Source organism: Salmo trutta, unplaced genomic scaffold (assembly GCF_901001165.1).
Source record: "Salmo trutta unplaced genomic scaffold, fSalTru1.1, whole genome shotgun sequence".
In the NCBI taxonomy this organism is placed as follows: domain Eukaryota; kingdom Metazoa; phylum Chordata; class Actinopteri; order Salmoniformes; family Salmonidae; genus Salmo; species Salmo trutta.
This window is the reverse complement of record NW_021823412.1, coordinates 594454-619401: the sequence shown is the minus strand read 5'-3', so window position 1 is coordinate 619401 and position 24948 is coordinate 594454. Positions and strand designations below refer to the sequence as shown.

General features: G+C 45.3%; 2 protein-coding genes across 3 annotated transcripts in view; one reads left to right on the top strand and one right to left on the bottom strand.

Annotated features, from left to right (window-relative positions):
* Window positions 1-24948, bottom strand: part of LOC115190837 (mast/stem cell growth factor receptor kita-like) — an 88596-nt gene that overhangs the window by 45280 nt on the left and 18368 nt on the right. Inside the window, exons 7-16 of the mRNA XM_029748896.1 lie at window positions 17288-17403; window positions 16800-16914; window positions 10171-10370; window positions 9618-9724; window positions 7775-7901; window positions 4351-4455; window positions 4111-4221; window positions 2731-2869; window positions 2032-2099; window positions 1043-1149 (exon numbers count right to left, since the gene is read on the bottom strand). Coding sequence (XP_029604756.1) covers window positions 1043-1149; window positions 2032-2099; window positions 2731-2869; window positions 4111-4221; window positions 4351-4455; window positions 7775-7901; window positions 9618-9724; window positions 10171-10370; window positions 16800-16914; window positions 17288-17403 — 1195 coding nt within the window. The remainder of the gene's footprint in view (window positions 1-1042; window positions 1150-2031; window positions 2100-2730; window positions 2870-4110; window positions 4222-4350; window positions 4456-7774; window positions 7902-9617; window positions 9725-10170; window positions 10371-16799; window positions 16915-17287; window positions 17404-24948) is intronic.
* LOC115190801 (C-type lectin domain family 4 member D) lies at window positions 18828-24335 on the top strand. 2 transcript variants are annotated; one of them, XM_029748882.1, is made up of 5 exons: window positions 18828-18964; window positions 21412-21624; window positions 23721-23848; window positions 23980-24068; window positions 24177-24335. In XM_029748882.1, the coding sequence occupies exons 1-5, from the start codon at window positions 18847-18849 to the stop codon at window positions 24322-24324; spliced, it is 696 nt and encodes a 231-aa protein (XP_029604742.1). In that variant the 5' UTR covers window positions 18828-18846; the 3' UTR covers window positions 24325-24335. The 2 variants fall into 2 exon arrangements, with proteins under 2 accessions (XP_029604742.1, XP_029604744.1); XM_029748884.1 differs by lacking the exon at window positions 21412-21624.

Below are 24948 nucleotides of genomic sequence, written 5' to 3'. Positions count from 1 at the left end.
TGTTGTTGTTATTCTGTCTCTCACTGTTCAAATAAACCTACCATTAAAATTATAGACTGATAATTTCTTTGTCAGTGGGCAAACATACAAAATCAGCAGGGGATCAAATACTTTTTTCCCTCACTGTACATGTAATATGTTTTGTGGATTTAACCGGACAGATGTTGCTTTCCGGTTTTGTGATGAAACAAAGGAGTGGTTGAATTTATTCTGCCAATGTCTTCTTACTGACTCACCCCTTAGGACTATATATATCACAGTGTCAAGGCATATGAACTAACAGGTTGTAGAGCAAACAAAACAGGCTACAACAAAACATGCTAACATGGGCTCAGTATTACCAATGACAAGGGAGAGCGTGTTAGCATGTTAGTGTGTTAGCATGTTAGCATGTTTTGTTGTAACCTCTGTAAGCTTCTCTCTCATCATTATTCATGATTCATTCATAGTTTTTCTTAATCAAGGTATTATCAGGATTAATTTAGAAGTGTTCAGAAACATGTTCTATTCTTACCTCAATTGAAAATGTCACAAGACATTATTCACCATTCAGTTCTGGTTGGGAAAAACACAACCCAAACAGAACCCAAGGAGTTTGTAGAGTTACGCTTGATGTAGTCATAGCATGCAAGGAAGATGGGACCAAATACCAAAACTTGTCACTACTTTCATCTCATTAATCTACAGATTCACATACTTTTTTTTCCCACAAAGAAATGGAATGTCGGATCAATTTGCTCAATGAAGAAATTAAAAACTCCAATTGTTTTTTGTGTAATGTGTTTAATGAGGTTGACTGTATCTATTGTTGGGACAGATGAAGATCTGATCACATGTTTAGGTGAAACAGAAAAGGCTGAAGGGGCACAGACTTTATCTCAGCACTGTAGATTTCTATAGACAAACTATAAACCACTTTTCAACTGTGTCTGTGTATATGTGTGTCTGTGTGAATGTGTGTGTGTGTGTGTGTGTGTGTGTGTGTGTGTGTGTGTGTGTGTGTGTGTGTGTGTGTGTGTGTGTGTGTTCCTCAGAACCTTACATTCTTAGAGGTGATGTACTCCATTCCCTTAGCCACCTGGTAGGAGAAGCTCAGTAGATCCTCTGTGTCCACAGACAACTCATCTATACTCAGACATCCCTTATCATCTAGAGAGAGACAGAGAGGGAGAGTGGGAGGGAGAGAGGGGGGAGAGAAAGGAGAGGGGGTGAGAGAGGGGAGATAGAGAGAGAGAGGAAGAGAGAGAGAGGAAGAGAGAGAGGGGAGAGAGAGAGAGAGAAAGAGAGGGGAGAGAGGGAGAGAGAGAGAGAGGGAGAGAGCGAGAGAGGAAGAGAGGGAGCGAGAGGAAGAGAGAGAGGGGAGAGAGAGAGAGAGAGGAAGAGAGAGAGGCGAGAGGAAGAGAGAGAGGGGAGAGAGAGAGAGAGAGAGAGAGAGAGAGAGAGAGAGGAAGAGAGAGAGGGGAGAGAGGGAGAGAGAGAGAGGGAGAGAGGAAGAGAGGAAGAGAGGAAGAGAGGGAGGAAGAGAGGGAGCGAGAGGAAGAGAGAGAGGGGAGAGGGGGAGAGAGGGGGGAGATCAGAGAGGGGGTGAGAGAGGGGAGAGAGAGAGCGATAGAGGGGCAGAGAGAGGGAGAGAGGAAGAGAGAGGGGAGAGAGAGGAAGGGGGGAGAGGGGGAGAGAAAAGAGAGGGGGTGAGAGAGGGTAGGAGAGAAAGGGGGAGAGGGTAGGAGAGAAAGAGGGGGAGGGTAGGAGAGAAAGAGGGAGAGGGTAGGAGAGAAAGAGGGAGAGGGTAGGAGAGAAAGAGGGGGAGAGGGTAGGAGAGAAAGAGGGGGAGAGGGTAGAAGAGAGAGGGGGGAGAGGGGGAGAAAGATATTTAGCCCATATTGTCAGCGATATGTGTTTAAAAATATAAAATGTTTCTGGATGAATCCACATAAGGCTTTGATTAAACCAAGTAGTGCAGGGAATCATGTGAGAGGACTACATTATCGATTCATACAGGATTATGGTGTATGGTGGGAAATGTAGTTTTACCTGACTGGGAGGACGTTCTGTCTGTCTCAGACGGACGCATAGGCATGTAACTGCTACCGTTCCCATCTCTAAACACACACACACACACACACACACACACACACACACACACACACGGATGCAGACAGACATACACACACACACACACCGATGCAGACAGACAGACACACACACAGACACAAACATGCAGACACACACACATGCAGACACACACACATGCAGACACACACACATGCAGACACACACACACACAGATGCATGCAGACACACACACACACGCATGCATGCAGACACACACACATGCATGCAGACACACACACGCATGCATGCAGACACACACGCATGCATGCAGACACACACACACATGCATGTAGACACACACACACACACACACACACACACACACACACACACGCATGTAGACACACGCACACACACATGTAGATACACGCACACACACATGTAGACACACGCACACACACCCACACCCACGCAGACACATAAAGAGAGAGGAATGAAACACAGACATATTATAATGAGTAAAGTACAACACACACACACACACATACATACACATTCACACACACACCACACACAGACACACACCACAGACACACACACACCACGTACACCCCCCACACCACACACACAGACACCACACACACACACACCACACACACACACACCACACACACAGACCTCTGTGGTTCTGGGGGGTTGTTGATGTTGCGGTAGTACCCATCAGCAGCCTGGGCGCTGAAGAACGTCTCTCTCTTCCTACGCAGGAAGTTGAGCAGATCTCCATAGCAACAGTACTCTGTGATCACCAGCGTCGGCCCTGACAGGAAGTAAATGATCTGGGTAAGAGTTCAGACAGCAGGACGGGACCACAAACTGTCATACAACTCTTTCCACCAGAACACGTTCATATAAACTCTAAACTTTGAAGTTTATAAAGAAAGCTCCAATTGATTATTGATTATGAAGCAAATTAAGTGAGTAGATGCCTCATTTCCTGGACTCAGAACAAATTTATGTTCAATGTGGACTAAATTCAGAGACTCTGTTCATTGAAAGTGCTTTCCAATGAGTCCAGAAATAGGCTTAATCTGGATCTGGTAAAACATCCCTTTAATCTGGATCTGGTAAAACATCCCTTTAATCTGGTAAAACATCCCTTTAATCTGGATCTGGTAAAACATCCCTTTAATCTGGTAAAACATCCCTTTAATCTGGTAAAACATCCCTTTAATCTGGTTCTGGTAAAACATCCCTTTAATCTGGATCTGGTAAAACATCCCTTTAATCTGGTAAAACATCCCTTTAATCTGGTAAAACATCCCTTTAATCTGGTAAAACATCCCTTTAATCTGGATCTGGTAAAACATCCCTTTAATCTGGTAAAACATCCCTTTAATCTGGATCTGGTAAAACATCCCTTTAATCTGGATCTGGTAAAACATCCCTTTAATCTGGATCTGGTAAAACATCCCTTTAATCTGGATCTGGTAAAACATCCCTTTAATCTGGTTCTGGTAAAACATCCCTTTAATCTGGTAAAACATCCCTTTAATCTGGATCTGGTAAAACATCCCTTTAATCTGGATCTGGTAAAACATCTCTTTAATCTGGATCTGGTAAAACATCCCTTTAATCTGGTAAAACATCCCTTTAATCTGGATCTGGTAAAACATCCCTTTAATCTGGTAAAACATCCCTTTAATCTGGATCTGGTAAAACATCCCTTTAATCTGGATCTGGTAAAACATCCCTTTAATCTGGTAAAACATCCCTTTAATCTGGATCTGGTAAAACATCCCTTTAATCTGGTAAAACATTCCTTTAATCTGGTAAAACATCCCTTTAATCTGGTAAAACATCCCTTTAATCTGGTTCTGGTAAAACATCCCTTTAATCTGGTAAAACATCCCTTTAATCTGGTAAAACATCCCTTAATGGAAATCTCTTACTTAATACTCAACTGGAAAATATGGAGTTATTTTAGGATATCTTGGAGGACCAGTCAGTATGACTACTGTGGACCCTCTGACCTTTGCCATAGAGTCGATGACCTCTCACCTCCCACAGTGCAAGCTCCCAGCAGGTTGACGATGTTGACGTGGTTGCCTAGGTAACTGAGAACCTTCAACTCCGACATCAGAGCCTCCTTCTCGGTGGAGTGGGCGCTCGCTGCGGTGACATCATCGTTACATCGTTGCAATGACATCATCTTAATGACGTCATCATAGCTTTAAAAATGATGAAGAAGAAGATGCAAAGGACACACACACACACACACACACACACACAGCTACTCACGTTTGAGCATCTTGACAGCGACAGTCATGACGGAGTCAGCAGAACAGAGTCCATAGGCTGTAGCTCTCACCACCTTACCAAAGGCCCCTGAACCCAGAGTCTTACCTAAACAGACACACATTTCAACTCCTTACCAAAGGCCCCTGAACCCAGAGTCTTACCTAAACAGACACACATTTCACCACCTTACCAAAGGCCCCTGAACCCAGAGTCTTACCTAAACAGACACACATTTCACCACCTTACCAAAGGCCCCTGAACCCAGAGTCTTACCTAAACAGACACACATTTCACCACCTTACCAAAGGCCCCTGAACCCAGCGTCTTACCTAAACAGACACACATTTCAGCTGGTTTAAATCTCCCTGACACTACAGCAGCTGGATGACTTGTAGCGAGTGCTTCTGTGTGTGTGTCAGTATTTGGGGGTTATACAGTAATAACATAACTTTTTGCGGTAACTAGTCATTTGAGTAATTATATTACAGTTACTGATCAAAGATAAGTTGTCGTTACTTTGTCACTTTCGTTATCATTCCCTTTCTATTCCAGCCATAACTACGAGCTCCAGCCATAACTACGAGCTCCAGCCATAACTACTAGCTCCAGCCATAACTACTAGCTCCAGCCATAACTACTAGCTCCAGCCATAACTACTAGCTCCAGCCATAACTACTAGCTCCAGCCATAACTACGAGCTCCAGCCATAACTACGAGCTCCAGCCATAACTACTAGCTCCAGCCATAACTACTAGCTCCAGCCATAACTACTAGCTCCAGCCATAACTACGAGCTCCAGCCATAACTACGAGCTCCAGCCATAACTACTAGCTCCAGCCATAACTACTAGCTCCAGCCATAACTACGAGCTCCAGCCATAACTACGAGCTCCAGCCATAACTACTAGCTCCAGCCATAACTACTAGCTCCAGCCATAACTACGAGCTCCAGCCATAACTACTAGCTCCAGCCATAACTACGACGAGCTCCAGCCATAACTACGAGCTCCAGCCATAACTACTAGCTCCAGCCATAACTACTAGCTCCAGCCATAACTACTAGCTCCAGCCATAACTACTAGCTCCAGCCATAACTACGAGCTCCAGCCATAACTACTAGCTCCAGCCATAACTACTAGCTCCAGCCATAACTACGAGCTCCAGCCATAACTACTAGCTCCAGCCATAACTACGAGCTCCAGCCATAACTACTAGCTCCAGCCATAACTACTAGCTCCAGCCATAACTACGAGCTCCAGCCATAACTACGACGAGGTCCAGCCATAACTACGACGAGCTCCAGCCATAACTACTAGCTCCAGCCATAACTACGACGAGCTCCAGCCATAACTACTAGCTCCAGCCATAACTACAAGCTCCAGCCATAACTACTAGCTCCAGCCATAACTACTAGCTCCAGCCATAACTACTAGCTCCAGCCATAACTACGAGCTCCAGCCATAACTACTAGCTCCAGCCATAACTACTAGCTCCAGCCATAACTACTAGCTCCAGCCATAACTACGAGCTCCAGCCATAACTACGACGAGCTCCAGCCATAACTACGACGAGCTCCAGCCATAACTACTAGCTCCAGCCATAACTACTAGCTCCAGCAATAACTACTAGCTCCAGCCATAACTACGAGCTCCAGCCATAACTACGAGCTCCAGCCATAACTACTAGCTCCAGCCATAACTACTAGCTCCAGCCATAACTACGAGCTCCAGCCATAACTACTAGCTCCAGCCATAACTACTAGCTCCAGCCATAACTACGACGAGCTCCAGCCATAACTACGACGAGCTCCAGCCATAACTACGACGAGCTCCAGCCATAACTACGACGAGCTCCAGCCATAACTACTAGCTCCAGCCATAACTACTAGCTCCAGCCATAACTACTAGCTCCAGCCATAACTACGAGCTCCAGCCATAACTACTAGCTCCAGCCATAACTACTAGCTCCAGCCATAACCACTAGCTCCAGCCATAACTACGAGCTCCAGCCATAACTACGAGCTCCAGCCATAACTACGAGCTCCAGCCATAACTACGAGCTCCAGCCATAACTACGAGCTCCAGCCATAACCACGAGCTCCAGCCATAACCACGAGCTCCAGCCATAACCACGAGCTCCAGCCATAATCACTAGCTCCAGCCATAACTACGAGCTCCAGCCATAACTACGAGCTCCAGCCATAACTACGAGCTCCAGCCATAACTACTAGCTCCAGCCATAACTACTAGCTCCAGCCATAACCACTAGCTCCAGCCATAACTACGAGCTCCAGCCATAACTACGAGCTCCAGCCATAACTACGAGCTCCAGCCATAACTACTAGCTCCAGCCATAACTACGAGCTCCAGCCATAACTACGAGCTCCAGCCATAACCACGAGCTCCAGCCATAACCACGAGCTCCAGCCATAACCACGAGCTCCAGCCATAACCACGAGCTCCAGCCATAATCACTAGCTCCAGCCATAACTACGAGCTCCAGCCATAACTACGAGCTCCAGCCATAACTACGAGCTCCAGCCATAACTACTAGCTCCAGCCATAACTACTAGCTCCAGCCATAACCACTAGCTCCAGCCATAACTACGAGCTCCAGCCATAACTACGAGCTCCAGCCATAACTACGAGCTCCAGCCATAACTACTAGCTCCAGCCATAACTACGAGCTCCAGCCATAACTACGAGCTCCAGCCATAACTACGAGCTCCAGCCATAACTACTAGCTCCAGCCATAACTACTAGCTCCAGCCATAACTACGAGCTCCAGCCATAACTGCGAGCTCCAGCCATAACTGCGAGCTCCAGCCATAACTGCGAGCTCCAGCCATAACTACGAGCTCCAGCCATAACTACGAGCTCCAGCCATAACTACGAGCTCCAGCCATAACTACGACCTCCAGCCATAACTACGAGCTCCAGCCATAACTACGAGCTCCAGCCATAACTATGAGCCTGTCCTCCCCAATTAAGGTGCCACCAACCTCCTGTGAGTAGATTGTGCATCTGTCATTATTAAGCTACTTGTGTTGGTTTATAGGCCTATGTAATGTAGGTAATATACTATAAAGTAATCCTTCTAACCCCCCCCCCCCCTTTAAAAGATTTAGATGCACTATTGTAAAGTGGTTGTTCTACTGGATATTATAGGTGAATGCACCAATTTGTAAGTCGCTCTGGATAAGAGCGTCTGCTAAATGACTTAAATGTAAATGTAAATGTTAAAAAATACTGTGTACCTACCCCAACACTGGTGTGTGTGTGTGTGTGTGTGTCTGCCTGCATGGTTGTGTGCCCGTGTGTGTTTGCATGCTCGTGTGTGTGTGTGTGTGTGTGTGTGTGTGTGTGTGTGTGTGTGTGTGTGTGTGTGTGTGTGTGTGTGTGTGTGTGTGTGTGTGTGTGTCGTACCAAAGCGTAGTTTCTGCCGGGGAAATTCCCACTTGGGGTCGTAGGGCAGCTGGGTGGGGTCGATGTAGATGTAGTTGTTGCCGTGGATACTGTCAATCACCTTCCACTGGATCTGGAACTTGGGCTTCTGTTGCGGCGGGGGGTCAATGATCAATACATTTAATAACCTGATGAAGTCAATGATAATCAACAAGGGGATTTGTCTTCTTTCGAAAAAATAATGAACGACGACTTAGAAGGTGTCTTCCACCGACGCGATACCGGAACTGACCTTCCACCGAGTTGCAATATTTTCCAGAGAACGCATAGAAACCCGAGTTGATTATAACCCTTTCATACCATGGCTATAATTTAACACATTTGGCATGAAAAAAACGTGTTAATTTGCAGGTTGAAATGTTTTCAACATAAACTGAAGTAGCTAGCAAGCTTACTAGATAGCTAACGTTACAGTAGTTGCCGTGGTAACCAAACAAACAGACTTGTTAGTTTAGCTAACCAAAACATCAGTCTTAATTTGCTTTTATGAAAATCAAATTAAAACAATACCAATACTGTTTTCAATTCGACTTTTGTTTTAAAAAGCAGCATGTAATTATAGAACACGTAATTATGAACTTGCCATTGAATTCTACCGTGCTGATATACCGTGCGTTATAGGGAAATAATGCCCGCTCTAGAATTAACTTCAGAAAAGAGTATTTAACAAAACCATGGTATAATCACATATAATCATCTGGAATTTGGGTTTCTGTTGGGGGGGTCAATATTTATATTGATCAATAATAAATACATTAGAGAACATGATTAAAATATAGTACATATACCAAAAATATGGTGTTAAACATGAGGGGATCAATAACATGATGACCAGCCAGTCAGTTAGCCAGTCAGTCAGTCAGTTAGTCAGTCAGTTAGCCAGTCAGTCACTCAGCCAGTTAGCCAGTCTGCCAGCCAGTCAGTTTGCCAGTCAGTCAGTTAGCCAGTCTGCCAGCCAGTCAGTCAGTCAGTTAGCCAGTCTGCCAGCCAGTCAGTTAGCCAGTCTGCCAGCCAGTCAGTCAGTCAGTTAGCCAGTCTGCCAGCCAGTCAGTCAGTTAGCCAGTCTGCCAGCCAGTCAGTCAGTCAGTTAGCCAGTCAATCAGTTAGCCAGCCAGTCAGTCAGTTAGCCAGTCAGTCTGCCAGCCATTCAGTCAGCCAGTCAGTTAGCCAGTCAGTCTGCCAGCCATTCAGTCAGCCAGACAGTCAGCCTGTCAGTCTATAACAGGGTATAGTACCTGAAGGTATTTGTAGAGGAGAACCACCAGTATGATGCTCAGTATTACAGCTGTAACAACCACACCAGTCAGTCAGTTAGCCAGTCAGTCAGTTAGCCAGCCAGCCAGTTAGCCAGTCAGTCAGTCAGTCAGTTAGCCAGTCAGTCAGTCAGTTAGCCAGTCATTCAGTTAGCCAGTCAGTCAGTCAGTTAGCCAGTCATTCAGTTAGCCAGTCAGTCAGTTAGCCAGCCAGCCAGTCAGTCAGTCAGTTAGCCAGTCAGTCAGTCAGTTAGCCAGTCAGTCAGTCAGTTAGCCAGTTAGCCAGTCATTCAGTTAGCCAGTCAGTCAGTTAGCCAGTCAGTCAGTTAGCCAGTCAGTCAGTCAGTTAGCCAGTCAGCCAGCCAGTCAGTTAGCCAGTCAGTCAGTCAGCCAGTCAGTCAGTTAGTCAGTCAGCCAGTCAGTCAACCACACCAGTCAGTCAGTTAGCCAGTCAGTCAGCCAGCCAGTCAGTTAGCCAGTCAGTAAGCCAGTCAGTCAGCCAGACAGTCAGTTAGCCAGTCAGTCAGTCAGTCTATAACAGGGTATAGTACCTGAAGGTATTTGTAGAGGAGAACCACCAGTATGATGCTCAGTATTACAGCTGTAACAACCACACCAGTCAGCAGGGGGGTGAAGAGCTTATGGGGCACAGTGCGCTCTGTATGGACACACACACACACACACACACACACACACACACACACACACACACACACACACACACACACACACACACACACACACACACACACACACACACACACACACGTATAAACATTAGAACACACACACAACATAAACTCTATATAACCTGAGTATACATTAAGAATACCTTCCTAATATTGAGTTGCAGACTTTCTGTTTTCCATGATGAACATATGCAGTGTGTTATTGTGGTGTGGTATGAGCTGCAGTCCAACCCCACCGGCCACACAGAGAGGAGACAGCAGTGGTATGTTTATGTGAGATTACATTAGATTAGTGTCCATGTCTAATCCAGGACCTGCACACTCAACATTCTGTAATCCCACTCAATATGGCCCTACATCCACACACACCTGTCCACTACAGAGACTGAGTGCGTGTGTGTGTGTTATATCTCACCGCTGATGGAGAACAGTGTGTAAGCCTGCTCGCCCTGCACGGTCGCTACACACTCCAATGTGTGGTAGTGTGTGTGTGTGTCTCCCTTCGTGACGTTCAGTCGGCTCTCCACCTCGCTGCTGCCGAAGGCCGAGTCTGATACCGTTACCGTGGCAACCTCCCGCTGCTCCCATTGGCTGGCGTTGGTCAGGTGGGAACACCTGGGGGGGGGGGAGTGGTTGATTAACTGATTATTGTTACCTGATTGGCCAGAGATTCACCTGGTGTCCCAGGTCTGACTCAAACCCTGAAGAATGAAAACAAGCCACATTTGAGAAAGGGTGATGCACAGAATCACACATGAAAACCTAAACACACTGTTAGGATGCTCTTACACTGGACACATGGAAAGACTCAAAACACCACGATTGTGTAATGAAACCGTTAAAAGTAACCTACTGTACCTAACTAAGAGATCTGGTGTATAGAGGGGGTTGGAATAGAAACCCAATGTCACCTAACTAGAGATCTGGTGTATAGAGGGGGTTGGAATAGAAACCCAATGTCACCTAACCAGAGATCTGGTGTAATGGAAACCCAATGTCACCTAACCAGAGATCTGGTGTGTGGAAACCCAATGTCACCTAACCAGAGATCTGGTGTAATGGAAACCCAATGTCACCTAACCAGAGATCTGGTGTGTGGAAACCCAATGTCACCTAACCAGAGATCTGGTGTAATGGAAACCCAATGTCACCTAACCAGAGATCTGGTGTAATGGAAACCCAATGTCACCTAACCAGAGATCTGGTGTAATGGAGACCCTATGTCACCTAACCAGAGATCTGGTGTAATGGAAAACCAATGTCACCTAACCAGAGATCTGGTGTAATGGAAACCCAATGTCACCTAACCAGAGATCTGGTGTAATGGAAACCCAATGTCACCTAACCAGAGATCTGGTGTAATGGAAACCCAATGTCACCTAACTAGAGATCTGGTGTATAGAGGGGGTTGGGATGTAAACCCAATGTCACCTAACCAGAGATCTGGTGTATAGAGGGGGTTGGGATGTAAACCCAATGTCACCTAACCAGAGATCTGGTGTATAGAGGGGGTTGGAATGGAAACCCAATGTCACCTAACCAGAGATCTGGTGTAACGGAAACCCAATGTCACTTAACCAGAGATCTGGTGTTTTGAGGGTGTTAGAATGAAAAACCCAATGTCAGTATTATGATACACAGAAAGTGTTTTAAAACAGAAAAGAAGTACTCTGAAACACCCAAACAATCAAATGGTTAAGAAATGCTAATGGTTTATAGCCTAAATATTGATTGGTGATAAGGGCATAAGGAGAATATTTATTGTGGAATTTCACCTTAATTTCTTCAATGTTTTATTTAGACAGATTAAAAACAGGAAGTGACAGAGAAGGAATGACAGTGTGACAGGTGGAAGTGGTAATTGACCCAGTGTTGTTGGCATGTTTAAAGGAAGAAAATTTTATTTCTATGTGAGTATTAAGCAGCTTGTTGAGGTGTAATGGATCGTGATGAACGGATATCAAAAGCGTCAGGCAAAATGACGTTCAATGATGAGACCACCTATTACCACATTTTCAACTTTTAATGGTAGAGGCAAATAGATTATCTTGCAACGCTTGCTGTAAAACATCTAGTTACTGCTGGTGGACTTGGCACTGTGCTCAACAATGGTCAGATACATAGTGTATATCACATGTGTCAAACTCATTCCACAGAGAGCCGAATGTCTGCGGGTACGGAACTCCCCTCACCTGGTTGTCTAGGGCTCAGTAAAGAACTCCCCTCACCTGGTTGTCTAGGTCTCTGTAAGGAACTCCCCTCACCTGGTTGTCTAGGTCTCAGTAAAGAACTCCCCTCACCTGGTTGTCTAGGTCTCAGTAAGGAACTCCCCTCACCTGGTTGTCTAGGTCTCAGTAAGGAACTCCCCTCACCTGGTTGTCTAGGTCTCAGTAAGGAACTCCCCTCACCTGGTTGTCTAGGGCTCAGTAAGGAACTCCCCTCACCTGGTTGTCTAGGGCTCAGTAAGGAACTCCCCTCACCTGGTTGTCTAGGTCTCAGTAAGGAACTCCCCTCACCTGGTTGTCTAGGTCTCAGTAAGGAACTCCCCTCACCTGGTTGTCTAGGTCTCAGTAAGGAACTCCCCTCACCTGGTTGTCTAGGTCTCAGTAAGGAACTCCCTCACCTGGTTGTCTAGGTCTCAGTAAGGAACTCCCCTCACCTGGTTGTCTAGGTCTCAGTAAGGAACTCCCCTCACCTGGTTGTCTAGGTCTCAGTAAGGAACTCCCCTCACCTGGTTGTCTAGGTCTCAGTAAAGAACTCCCCTCACCTGGATGTCTATGGCTCAGTAAAGAACTCCCCTCACCTGGTTGTCTAGGTCTCAGTAAGGAACTCCCCTCACCTGGTTGTCTAGGGCTCAGTAAAGAACTCCCCTCACCTGGTTGTCTAGGTCTCAGTAAGGAACTCCCCTCACCTGGTTGTCTAGGTCTCAGTAAGGAGCTCCCCTCACCTGGTTGACTAGGTCTCAGTAAGGAGCTCCCCTCACCTGGTTGTCTAGGTCTCAGTAAGGAACTCCCCTCACCTGGTTGTCTAGGGCTCAGTAAAGAACTCCCCTCACCTGGTTGTCTAGGGCTCAGTAAGGAACTCCCCTCACCTGGTTGTCTAGGGCTCAGTAAGGAACTCCCCTCACCTGGTTGTCCAGGTCTCAGTAAGGAACTCCCCTCACCTGGTTGTCCAGGTCTCAGTAAGGAACTCCCCTCACCTGGTTGTCTAGGTCTCAGTAAGGAACTCTCCTCACCTGGTTGTCTAGGTCGCAGTAAAGAACTCCCCTCACCTGGTTGTCTAGGGCTCAGTAAGGAACTCCCCTCACCTGGTTGTCCAGGTCTCAGTAAGGAACTCCCCTCACCTGGTTGTCCAGGTCTCAGTAAAGAACTTTCCTCACCTGGATGTCTAGGTCGCAGTAAAGAACTCCCCTCACCTGGTTGTCTAGGGCTCAGTAAGGAACTCCCCTCACCTGGTTGTCTAGGGCTCAGTAAGGAACTCCCCTCACCTGGTTGTCTAGGTCTCAGTAAGGAACTCCCCTCACCTGGTTGTCTAGGGCTCCGTAAGGAACTCCCCTCACCTGGTTGTCTAGGGCTTAATTGTGTAACGTCTGCTTCCAACTCACACTCCCATACAGGTAGATCCCCTGAACGCAGCTCACTCTCCAGATCCCAATCACCTGAATTCTGATCACCTGTTCACACACCTGTATGTCATTATCACACACTATTTAGTTCAGTTCTTTGCACCCCATCACTGTGAGGTATTGTTTGTTTTTGACACACTTCTCTTCGGAGCACTGGGTTTCCCTGTGATTTACTCCCCCTGTGTATGATAGTTTTGGCCTGCCTCCCTAATGACGCCTTTTGCCTATTCCCTGCCTGTACTTTAGCCTATCGGATTTCCTGTTATCTACCTATTGCCTGATCTCCCGGACGACGTTATTAGCCTTTTCCCTGCCTGTACTGTTGCCTTTTGGAACCCCTGTGTATGACCTTCTGCCTGCCCCTGGACCCAGCTACCTGCCTCCTCCTGAGGTCCTTTACATTAAACACCTGCTGCGCCCTGCGCTTGAAACCAGCTCTCTGTCTCCCTCGTGTTCATTACAAATTGAAAGGAAAAAGCAAAAATCTGCAGACACTTGGCCCTCCGTGGAATGAGTTTGACACATCTGTTGTAGATCAATCGGCCTATATCGAATCTTCCATTCCTCTCAAAAATTTTAGAAAAAGCTGTTGCACAGCAACTCACTGCCTTCCTGAAGACAAACAATGTATACGAAACGCTTCAGTCTGGTTTTAGACCCCATCATAGCACTGAGACTGCACTTGTGAAGGTGGTAAATGACCTTTTAATGACGTCAGACCGAGGCTCTGCATCTGTCCTCGTGCTCCTAGATCTTAGTGCCGCTTTTGATACCATCGATCACCACATTCTTTTGGAGAGATTGGAAACCCAAATTGGTCTACATGGACAAGTTCTGGCCTGGTTTAGATCTTATCTGTCGGAAAGATATCAGTTTGTCTCTGTGAATGGTTTGTCCTCTGACAAATCAATTGTAAATTTCGGTGTTCCTCAAGGTTCCGTTTTAGGACCACTATTGTTTTCACTATACATTTTACCTCTTGGGGATGTCATTCGAAAACATAATGTTAAATTTCACTGCTATGCGGACGACACACAGCTGTACATTTCAATGAAACATGGTGAAGCCCCAAAATTGCCCTCGCTAGAAGCCTGTGTTTCAGACATAAGGAAGTGGATGGCTGCAAACTTTCTGCTTTTAAACTCGGACAAAACAGAGATGCTTGTTCTAGGTCCCAAGAAACAAAGAGATCTTCTGTTCAATCTGACAATTAATCTGGATGGTTGTACAGTCGTCTCAAATAAAACTGTGAAGGACCTCGGCGTTACTCTGGACCCTGATCTCTCTTTTGAAGAACATATCAAGACTGTTTCAAGGACAGCTTTTTTCCATATACGTAACATTGCAAAAATCAGAAACTTTCTGTCCAAAAATGACGCAGAAAAATTAATCCATGCTTTTGTTACTTCTAGGCTGGACTACTGCAATGCTCTACTTTCCGGCTACCCGGATAAAGCACTAAACAAACTTCAGTTAGTGCTAAATACGGCCGCTAGAATCCTGACTAGAACCAAAAAATGTGATCATATTACTCCAGTGCTAGCCTCCCTACACTGGCTTCCTGTTAAGGCAAGGGCTGATTTCAAGGTTTTACTGCTAACCTACAAAGCATTACATGGGCTTGCTCCTACCTATCTTTCCGATTTGGTCCTGCTGTACATACCTACACGTACGCTACGGTCACAAGACGCAGGCCTCCTAATTGTCCCTAGAATTTCTAAGCAAACGGCTGGAGGTAGGGCTTTCTCCTATAGAGCTCAATTTTTATGGAATGGTCTGCCTACCCATGTGAGAGACGCAGACTCAGTCTCAACCTTTAAGTCTTTACTGAAGACTTATCTCTTCAGTAGGTCCTATGATTAAGTATAGTCTGGCCCAGGAGTGTGAAGGTGAACGGAAAGGCTGGAGCAACGAACCGCCCTTGCTGTCTCTGCCTTGCCGGTTCCCCTCTTTCCACTGGGATTCTCTGCCTCTAACCCTATTACAGGGGCTGAGTCACTGACTTACTGGTGTTCTTCCATGCCGTCCATGGGAGGGGTGCGTCACTTGAGTGGGTTGAGTCACTGACGTGGTCTTCCTGTCTGGGTTGGCGCCCCCCCTTGGGTTGTGCCTTGGCGGAGATTTTGTGGGCTATACTCGGCCTTGTCTTCGGACGGTAAGTTGGTGGTTGTAGACATCCCTCCAGTGGTGTGGGGGCTGTGCTTTGGCAAAGTGGGTGGGGTTATATCCTGCCTGTTTGGCCCTGTCCGGGGGTATCATCGGATGGGGCCACAGTGTCTTCTGATCCCTCCTGTCTCAGCCTCCAGTATTTATGCTGCAGTAGTTTATGTGTCGGGGGGCTAGGGTCAGTCTGTTACATCTGGAGTATTCTCTTGTCTTATCCGGTGTCCTGTGTGAATTTAAATATGCTCTCTCTAATTCTCTCTTTCTCTCTTTCTTTCTTTCTCTCAGAGAACCTGAGCCCTAGGACCATGCCTCGGGACTACCTGGCATGATGACTCCTTGCTGTCCCCAGTCCACCTGGCCATGCTGCTGCTCCAGTTTCAACTGTTCTGCCTGCGGCTACGGAACCCTGACCTGTTCACCGGACGTGCTTGTTGCACCCTCGACAACTACTATGATTATTATTATTTGACCATGCTGGTCATTTATGAACATTTTAACAACTTGACCATGTTCTGTTATAATATCCACCCGGCACAGCCAGAAGAGGACTGGCCACCCCTCATAGCCTGGTTCCTCTCTAGGTTTCTTCCTAGGTTTTTGGCCTTTCTAGGGAGTTTTTCCTAGGGAGTTTTTCCTAGGGAGTTTTTCCTAGCCACCGTGCTTCTTTCACATGCTTTGCTTGCTGTTTGGGGTTTTAGGCTGGGTTTCTGTACAGCACTTTGAGATTTCAGCTGATATACGAAGGGCTATATAAATAAATTTGATTTGATTTTGATTTGATTTTGATTTGATTTTTGATCAATGTTAAACATTAAAATCCTCCAGAAGAAGGTATCTAACTCTGCATTAGACAGGATTTGAAACACCAAAATAGTGTTTTCAACCTTTTCCGGTAGTGCTCCAGTCCCTGGCAAGGTGTTGCACAACCGTTGATTAAGCCGTGTTACAACACACCATGTCATGTTTCAAAACAGATGATGGGTTTCAATACTTCAGCAAAGTTCAAGTTTCTTCTCCTTCGAGTTGGTGGCAGCTCAGTTGTCACTAGTTTTGGTGTTACAAAAGCACATGATTTTAACAGTGCTGTTAGCTATGTATTGTAACTATGCTTTTAAACAACTGTTTAGGTTACTTGTTCACTCTCACATCTCTGTATATATTACTTACTGGGATACAAGGGATGTCAATGCAATTTAGCATCACACACAGAAATGACAGTAGTGACTATGGCGGTGTGTGTTTTTGTCCCGTACCGTGTGTGGGGGAGTTCACAGTAGAACCAGGTGATTTTAGGGGCCGGGTAACCGGCGGCAACGCAGCGCACCTGTCCATCAACTGGTCCCTCCTGGGAAATGATGACAGGCTTACCTGAGAGAGAGAGAGAGAGAGAGAGAGAGAGAGAGAGAGAGAGAGAGAGACGGCGGGAGGGGGGGTTGAGGGGGGAGTAAGAGAGGGGAAGACAGAGAGAAGCGAGAGAGAGTGAGACGGCAGGGGGGGAGTAAGAGGGGGGAGACATAGAGAGAGAGAGACGGCAGGGGGGAGTAAGAGGGGGGAGACATAGAGAGAGAGAGAGAGAGAGAGACGGCAGGGGGGAGTAAGAGGGGGGGAGACAGAGAGGAGAGAGAGAGAGAGAGACAGCAGGGGGGAGTAAGAGGGGGGAGACATAGAGAAGAGAATTTTCTGTAAGCATTCAAAAAGAGTGTGAAAATACATCATGCAAAAACAAACAACCAGAACGTACTGTTCACATAGACTGGGAATGATTGATTGACAGAGGCATCCTCATGATTGGCTTGGAAGGTATAGATCCCGCCCTCTGACCCATGGACCCTCACCAACCGCAGCTCACTGACGTACCTAACACAGAAAGATAGAGAGAGATTACATTTTTTTGTGTTTATTTCACTTTTGTTTATTGAAATTGAATTGAGAGGGTGAGAGTGAGTGAGTTAACAGTCAGGAAATGTGCGTGTGTGTGTGTGTTTGGGGGGGAGGGTTATGATTTACAAGAACAGCATGTTATAATGAAAGTGGAAGTTTCCATGACATAGAAAGTTAGAGGGGGTTCCCAGGCTGTTGACACAGTGCCTACAGTCATCAGTTTACGGAAGTGTTCGAGTCATGAGAAATTTCCTATAAAAGTACCAGAGAGGAATTCACCTTTCAGCAGGACAATAACTTACAACACAAGACCAAGTCTACACTGGAGTTGCTTACCAAGAAGACAGTGAACGTTCCTTAGTGGCCAAGTTAGTTTTGAAAATCTATGGCAAGATGTGAAAATGGCTGTCTAGCCATGATCTCCAACATCTCCAACAACAGAGCTTTAAGAATTAAGAAAATAATAATGGGCTAATACTGTACAGTCCAAGTGTGTAGAGACTTACCCAAGATGCACAGCTGTAAATCGCTGCCAAAGGTGTTTCTAACATCTATTGACTCAGGGAGCTGAATACTTATGGAACAACTATATTTTAGGTATTTAATTTATATCAATCTTAAAAATAAAATGAACAAATTCTTTCACTTTTACATTACAGAGTATTTTGTGTAGATTGTTGACGAAAATATACAATTAAATCCATTTGAATCCCACTTTGTAACACTATAAAATGTGAAGGGGTATGAATACTTTTGCAAGGCTCTGTATATATGCTGCTTTGACACCTCGATCACACCTACAGCGAAAACACAGAGAGAAACCAAAACCATATTAATACATTTAAATATAGTCCTTATGAGAAGGGCTATGGTTTCTGTGGAACAGCTTTTGTTCCTCGTTAGAGTATTTGTCATATAGTCTACACATGTGCAACAAAATGCTTAATTTCGGGTTCACTACTCACAATGCATTTAAGTGGATTAAAACAGCACACTCAATGAATAAAAATAGGATAAGCTACTCAAACGAATTGAAGTAGCATATTTACAAGTGCCGGGGAATTGTGGAAATAGATTTATTTCTTGTAAACCACGTGATCAAATCTGTAGTTCTGCCCCTGAACAAGGCAGTTAACCCACTGTTCCTAGGCCGTCATTGTAAATAATAATTTGTTCTTAACTGACTTGCCTTGTCAAATAAGGGTAAAATAAATAAATAAAAAATCACTGGCTTCTATAATAGGCATACATATCGTTGATTCTTTCTTGTAAACTAGGTGATCTCTGATTTCTATAATAGACCCATCAGATTCATAGAGAAACCAAAAGTACATAGACTGCTACATAAGGAGACGCAACAGACACGATAACAGAAACTCGTCCCTCGCTCTACTGCTGCGGTCGAAACAAAACTGGCTGATGATGAAGGAGGGGAAATTTGATAATCCCATTTACAGCAGCTGCAATGGTCCAATGGTCTTCACCGAAGGAGACCAGGAGTCCTTACCGGCACCGTGCAACCGAACACACCTCTCAGGTAAGTAACGTATAGTAGGGACGTCTAACATTCAGCCTGCTGCACAGACACTCTACTATCATCGTAAATGAAGATATTGAATTATGTTGCCATATCTAATTAATGTATATTACGCTACTTTCCACGGTGGGGACAGTAGTCGATGTGTTTTTCTTACTACATTACCCATCATTTTTACCTCAGATTGGTGGTGTTAGTATAAACGTGTATAGTCAACACGATGACACTAGATCGATTGCTTAAAACGGATCAATATATTTGGTTTTGTACTGTTGATTTAGCTCTATGGGTCGCAGCTATCAATTTCTTTCTCAAATGGTGCGGATAATTCGGCAAACCAGTTTTGGGTAAACCCGTTTTGGTGATGAATCCATCAGTCACATCACCTTTTTGGACTCATTCATCAGTTTTTACCTGATTAAAGTACAATACCATTAGAAATGAATGTTGAAAGATCAATTAATATTTCTAAAAATGTAAATAAATGCCGTTGTTGCTTCCTGTTGACAACACATTGATAAATAGCCCAGTGTCAAAACAGTTTTAAAGTGTCCAAATCAATAACCAATACGCAGAAACAGTTTGTAATATGTCGAAAACCTAAAATGTACCATCTACGCAACAATAGTATAGAAAAGACTATATAAAGAGTTCAGAGTTCAAAACGCCACCATGCCGCATCGATGAGAATACAGAGGAAATGAGGAGATGAAGCAGGAATAGTGGGGTTTTATTGCACACAATCACAGGAGCACACGGGGAAAGGTAGCAGGATAACGTTGTGGTTTACTGGGGAAATACAAGAGAGATCAATATGTTAACATACAAGCATGACTGACAAGTGCAAAAGGGATAAATAACTGAAAAGTATCAAATAAACACCATATGTAACCGGTGTGAAATGGCTAGCTAGTTAGCGGTGGGGCGCGCTAATATCATTTAAAAATCGGTGACTTCACTCGCTCTGAGACCTGAAGTAGTTGTTCCACTTGCTCTGCAAGGACCGCGGATTTTGTGGCGCGATGGGTAACGATACTTCGTGTGGTGTCAGTTGTTGATGTGTCCCCTACCAGGTTGGGGCGAGGAGAGGGACGGAAGCAATACAACACTGTTTCTGTTAATCAGCACTGTTTAAACTAACACTAATTAAAGACCATATTGAAACTTGGAATAACCCATAACTGCGGGAAGTAGGGGTGCCGAAGCACCACCTGTAAAATCATAAAATATATGACTTTTTTTTTTTAAAACGATTTTTTTGAAATAATTATTTTTTTTCCCAAAAGTAGTGCACTGGGCCTTTACTAGTCCTGGATTAGAGGACCGATGTTGCGAAGGGCAAAAAAAAATTACAATTAAATCTGTCTTCCTCACCCCAAAACGACTTCCTGGCTACTATGGAATAACCCTATACATAGTTGTTTAGATGAATGGCGGATGTTGATTTCGGGAGGCTGCCATCACGGAAAAGGGAACTAACCACTTTTTATTTGAGTTAACTTCACAAATCACGACCCGCCATAGGATATCAACAGCGACACTAACGTTACTAGCCAACTAAGCAAGGCTGTTATTTGATATGTTTGGGTTGACTTGCTCATATTAAGCAACAGACAGTTTGTGTAACTGTAAAAAATAAACAACTAGTGAACTCGTTTTATGAATGCTTGGATAGTGAAACTGAAATAGATTGGTAGCTAGTTGGTGAGGCTTTTGATTTATTTTCCAATTAATTAAACTGAAGCTGGAAGTTGTTCGGTGTTTACCGCTCATGCTGGCGAGCAAGCTAAACAGTGTGACGTTACACACCCAAGAAGGCTCAACCAACCGCCTGACCTAAACTCATAAATGTGAATGACTTTGCCTCCGGCTGTCCTCCGAAAGGAAATGTCCCATGCGGGACGCTAGTTGTTGCATGGAGGATTTAGCAACGATAACAACCACCTGGGTAGCAAGCGAGCACGCCCATTTTTCAACAGTTGTTACCACAGAATTTGAACATATTTTAAGGAAAATAGATGTGTTTCTGAACGCTGCACCAGGCTTCATTGTTGACAATATGACTGAGCGTCGAAGATTATCATTCGATTTGAGCATGGCGCGCCTCCCGCAACGGGCCATAGCCCGGTTCAACCCGGGGCAGCTTAAATCAAATTCCCTCGTTGAAAACACGTATACATATTCCATTGGTTAGTACAAAGTAATATGTATGACTATATAACACGTTATTGGTCAGTCTATGTTAAAAACAATTGGTCAGAATTCCCCAACTCACTTAACCAATCACATCGTGTTCGGTTTTGTATTCCCCACTGTGATTGGTCCCTGAGGCTTTTAACAAACAAAAAAAAACTGTTCTCCAACAGTTGAATTTAATCTTCACTTCAACTTTCAACATTACTACATGCATTGAAACAATCAATTGTGTGTTTGTGTGTCCACCTCAGGTTCTACATGCTTCAGAAGACACCACGCACTCCTGCTGTGTGTGGTAGTAGTGGGGTGTACCGTGGCTGTCATAAGCCTGTTTGCCCAGAAACACAATCAAACTGCACAGAGACAGCGGTCAAATAATGAAACCTGTGCAGCAGAGAGAGAAGAGATTAAGTCTCTGAAATCAGAGAACTACAGCGTTCTACTGAATGTGATTTTAAAGCAGGGTAAGTTCAGCTCTCAGTATTTATATATATATATATATATATATATTTTTTTCGCAGCACCACACCTAAACATCCTACCACAAAACCATCTCTCCTTTGTAGCTTTGTCGATAATTTCTCAAGTGGGGCGGCAGGGTAGCCTAGTGGTTAGAGCGGTGGACTTGTAACCACAAAGGTTGCAAAATCGAATCCCCAAGCTGACAAGATAAAAATCTGTCGTTCTGCCCCTGAACAAGGCAGTCCACCCACTGTTCCACTGAACAAGGCAGTCCACCCACTGTTTCCCTGAACAAGGCAGTCCACCCACTGTTCCCCTGAACAAGGCAGTCCACCCACTGTTCCCCTGAACAAGGCAGTCCACCCACTGTTCCACTGAACAAGGCAGTCCACCCACTGTTTCCCTGAACAAGGCAGTCCACCCACTGTTCCACTGAACAAGGCAGTCCACCCACTGTTCCCCTGAACAAGGCAGTCCACCCACTGTTCCCCTGAACAAGGCAGTCCACCCACTGTTCCCCTGAACAAGGCAGTCCACCCACTGTTCCACTGAACAAGGCAGTCCACCCACTGTTCCCCTGAACAAGGCAGTCCACCCACTGTTCCCCTGAACAAGGCAGTCCACCCACTGTTCCACTGAACAAGGCAGTCCACCCACTGTTCCCCTGAACAAGGCAGTCCACCCACTGTTCCACTGAACAAGGCAGTCCACCCACTGTTCCCCTGAACAAGGCAGTCCACCCACTGTTCCCTGAACAAGGCAGTCCACCCACTGTTCCCCTGAACAAGGCAGTCCACCCACTGTTCCACTGAACAAGGCAGTCCACCCACTGTTCCCCTGAACAAGGCAGTCCACCCACTGTTCCCCTGAACAAGGCAGTCCACCCACTGTTCCCCTGAACAAGGCAGTCCACCCACTGTTCCCCTGAACAAGGCAGTCCACCCACTGTTCCCCTGAACAAGGCAGTCCACCCACTGTTCCACTGAACAAGGCAGTCCACCCACTGTTCCCCTGAACAAGGCAGTCCACCCACTGTTCCACTGAACAAGGCAGTCCACCCACTGTTCCCCTGAACAAGGCAGTCCACCCACTGTTCCACTGAACAAGGCAGTCCACCCACTGTTCCCCTGAACAAGGCAGTCCACCCACTGTTCCCCTGAACAAGGCAGTCCACCCACTGTTCCCCTGAACAAGGCAGTCCACCCACTGTTCCACTGAACAAGGCAGTCCACCCACTGTTCCCCTGAACAAGGCAGTCCACCCACTGTTCCACTGAACAAGGCAGTCCACCCACTGTTCCCCTGAACAAGGCAGTCCACCCACTGTTCCACTGAACAAGGCAGTCCACCCACTGTTCCCCTGAACAAGGCAGTCCACCCACTGTTCCCCTGAACAAGGCAGTCCACCCACTGTTCCCCTGAACAAGGCAGTCCACCCACTGTTCCCCTGAACAAGGCAGTCCACCCACTGTTCCACTGAACAAGGCAGTCCACCCACTGTTCCCCTGAACAAGGCAGTCCACCCACTGTTCCACTGAACAAGGCAGTCCACCCACTGTTCCTAGGCCGTCATTGAAAATAAGAGTAACGTTCTTAACGGACTTGTAAAGTATTGTATTTCAGAAAAGGATTTCTGCCTTTAGTGATCATATCTACTCTGTATCTAATCTTGTCACGACTTCCTCCGAAATCGGTCCCTCTCCTTGTTCGAGCGACGGTCGACGTCACGGGTCTTTTAGCCATCGCCGATCCACCTTTCATTTTCCATTTGTTTTGTCTTGTCTTCCCTCACACCTGGTTTCATTTCCATCAATTACATGTTGTGTATTTAACCCTCTGTTCCCCCCCTTGTCCGGTATTGTTTATTGTAAGTGTTTGTGCACATTATGTCTGGTGTGCGTTGGGTTTTGTACCCATTGATTTATTGTTCTGTTTTCCGGTGGGTTTTTATTATTAAACTGCGCCGTTGGAAACACCGTTTTTGCTCTCCTGCGTCTGACTTCTCTACCGCCAGTTAAACACCCTTACAAATCTTCTGCTCTGTATGTAATCTTCTGCTCTGTATGTAATCTTCTGTTCTGTATGTAATCTGTCTACAGAAGGGTGGAAGTATATAAACTCCAGTTTGTACTACATCTCTACTGAGATGAAGTCCTGGGATGAGAGCAGACCTTATTGTCAAAGGAAGGGATTGGACCTGGTGACCATAAACAGCGAAGAGGAACAGGTGTGTACGGTGTGTGTGTGTCTGCAATGTGTGACTGAGCTTCAGTCAGAGACATCAAATTCTAAGAGGCCAAATATGGAGAAAAAAACCAAAAGTATGATTCTACCGTTTATGTTATTCTACATCAATAGACCTTTCTCCTTGAAGTGGTCAGTGCTAAGAAATTGGAGGGAGTCTGGATTGATTTGTCTCCGAACAACACAAAGGAGATATCGACACGGTAAGACATTTCACCATCGATTGAAAAGTATGACGGAGATTTGAACATTTAGGGCATGAAGAAATCCAGAATGTTTCTGATAATAATTGCCTGTGTTTCTTCTCATAGGCTGAAGAGAGGTGCGGGGTCAGAAGAAAAGGACTGTGCTAAGCTTACGGTATATGAGACACCTGCAGTGAAAGAAGTACGAGGTGGACAATGTGGGACACAAAAATACTGTATTTGTGAAAAATACCTGATGTCAAATACAATGTAAGCAAGAGAGAATTTTTAAGTTGTTCTTCTGGAGACTTATATCTCCCTCACTAACTTTAAACATCAGCTATCTGAGCAGCTTACCGATCGCTGCAGCTGTACATAGTCCATCTGTAAACAGCCCATCCAATCTACCTACCTCATCCCCATATTGTTTTTATTTACTTTTTTGCTCTTTTGCAGACCAGTATTTCTACTTGCACATCACCATCTGTTCATCTATCACTCCAGTGTTAATCTGCTAAATTGTAATTACTTTGCTACTATGGCCTATTTATTGCCTTACCTCCTCACGCCATTTGCACACCCTGTATATAGACTTTCTTTTTTTTATTCTACTACTGTGTTATTGACTGTATGTTTGTTTACTCCATGTGTAACTCTGTGTTGTTGTATGTGTCGAACTGCTTTGCTTTATCTTGGCCAGGTCACAGTTGTAAATGAGAACTTGTTCTCAACTAGCCTACCTGGTTAAATAGAGGTGAAATAAGGATTATATAGTTGTTTTAATGGAGGGAACAACTGCTAGCTTCAACTCTTCTTGCTGTGACATCTCACAAACACCTAGTTGGTTCAGCCATTTTCCACCCATTTCACCCTTTCATGTTGTTTCAACTGTGCTCTT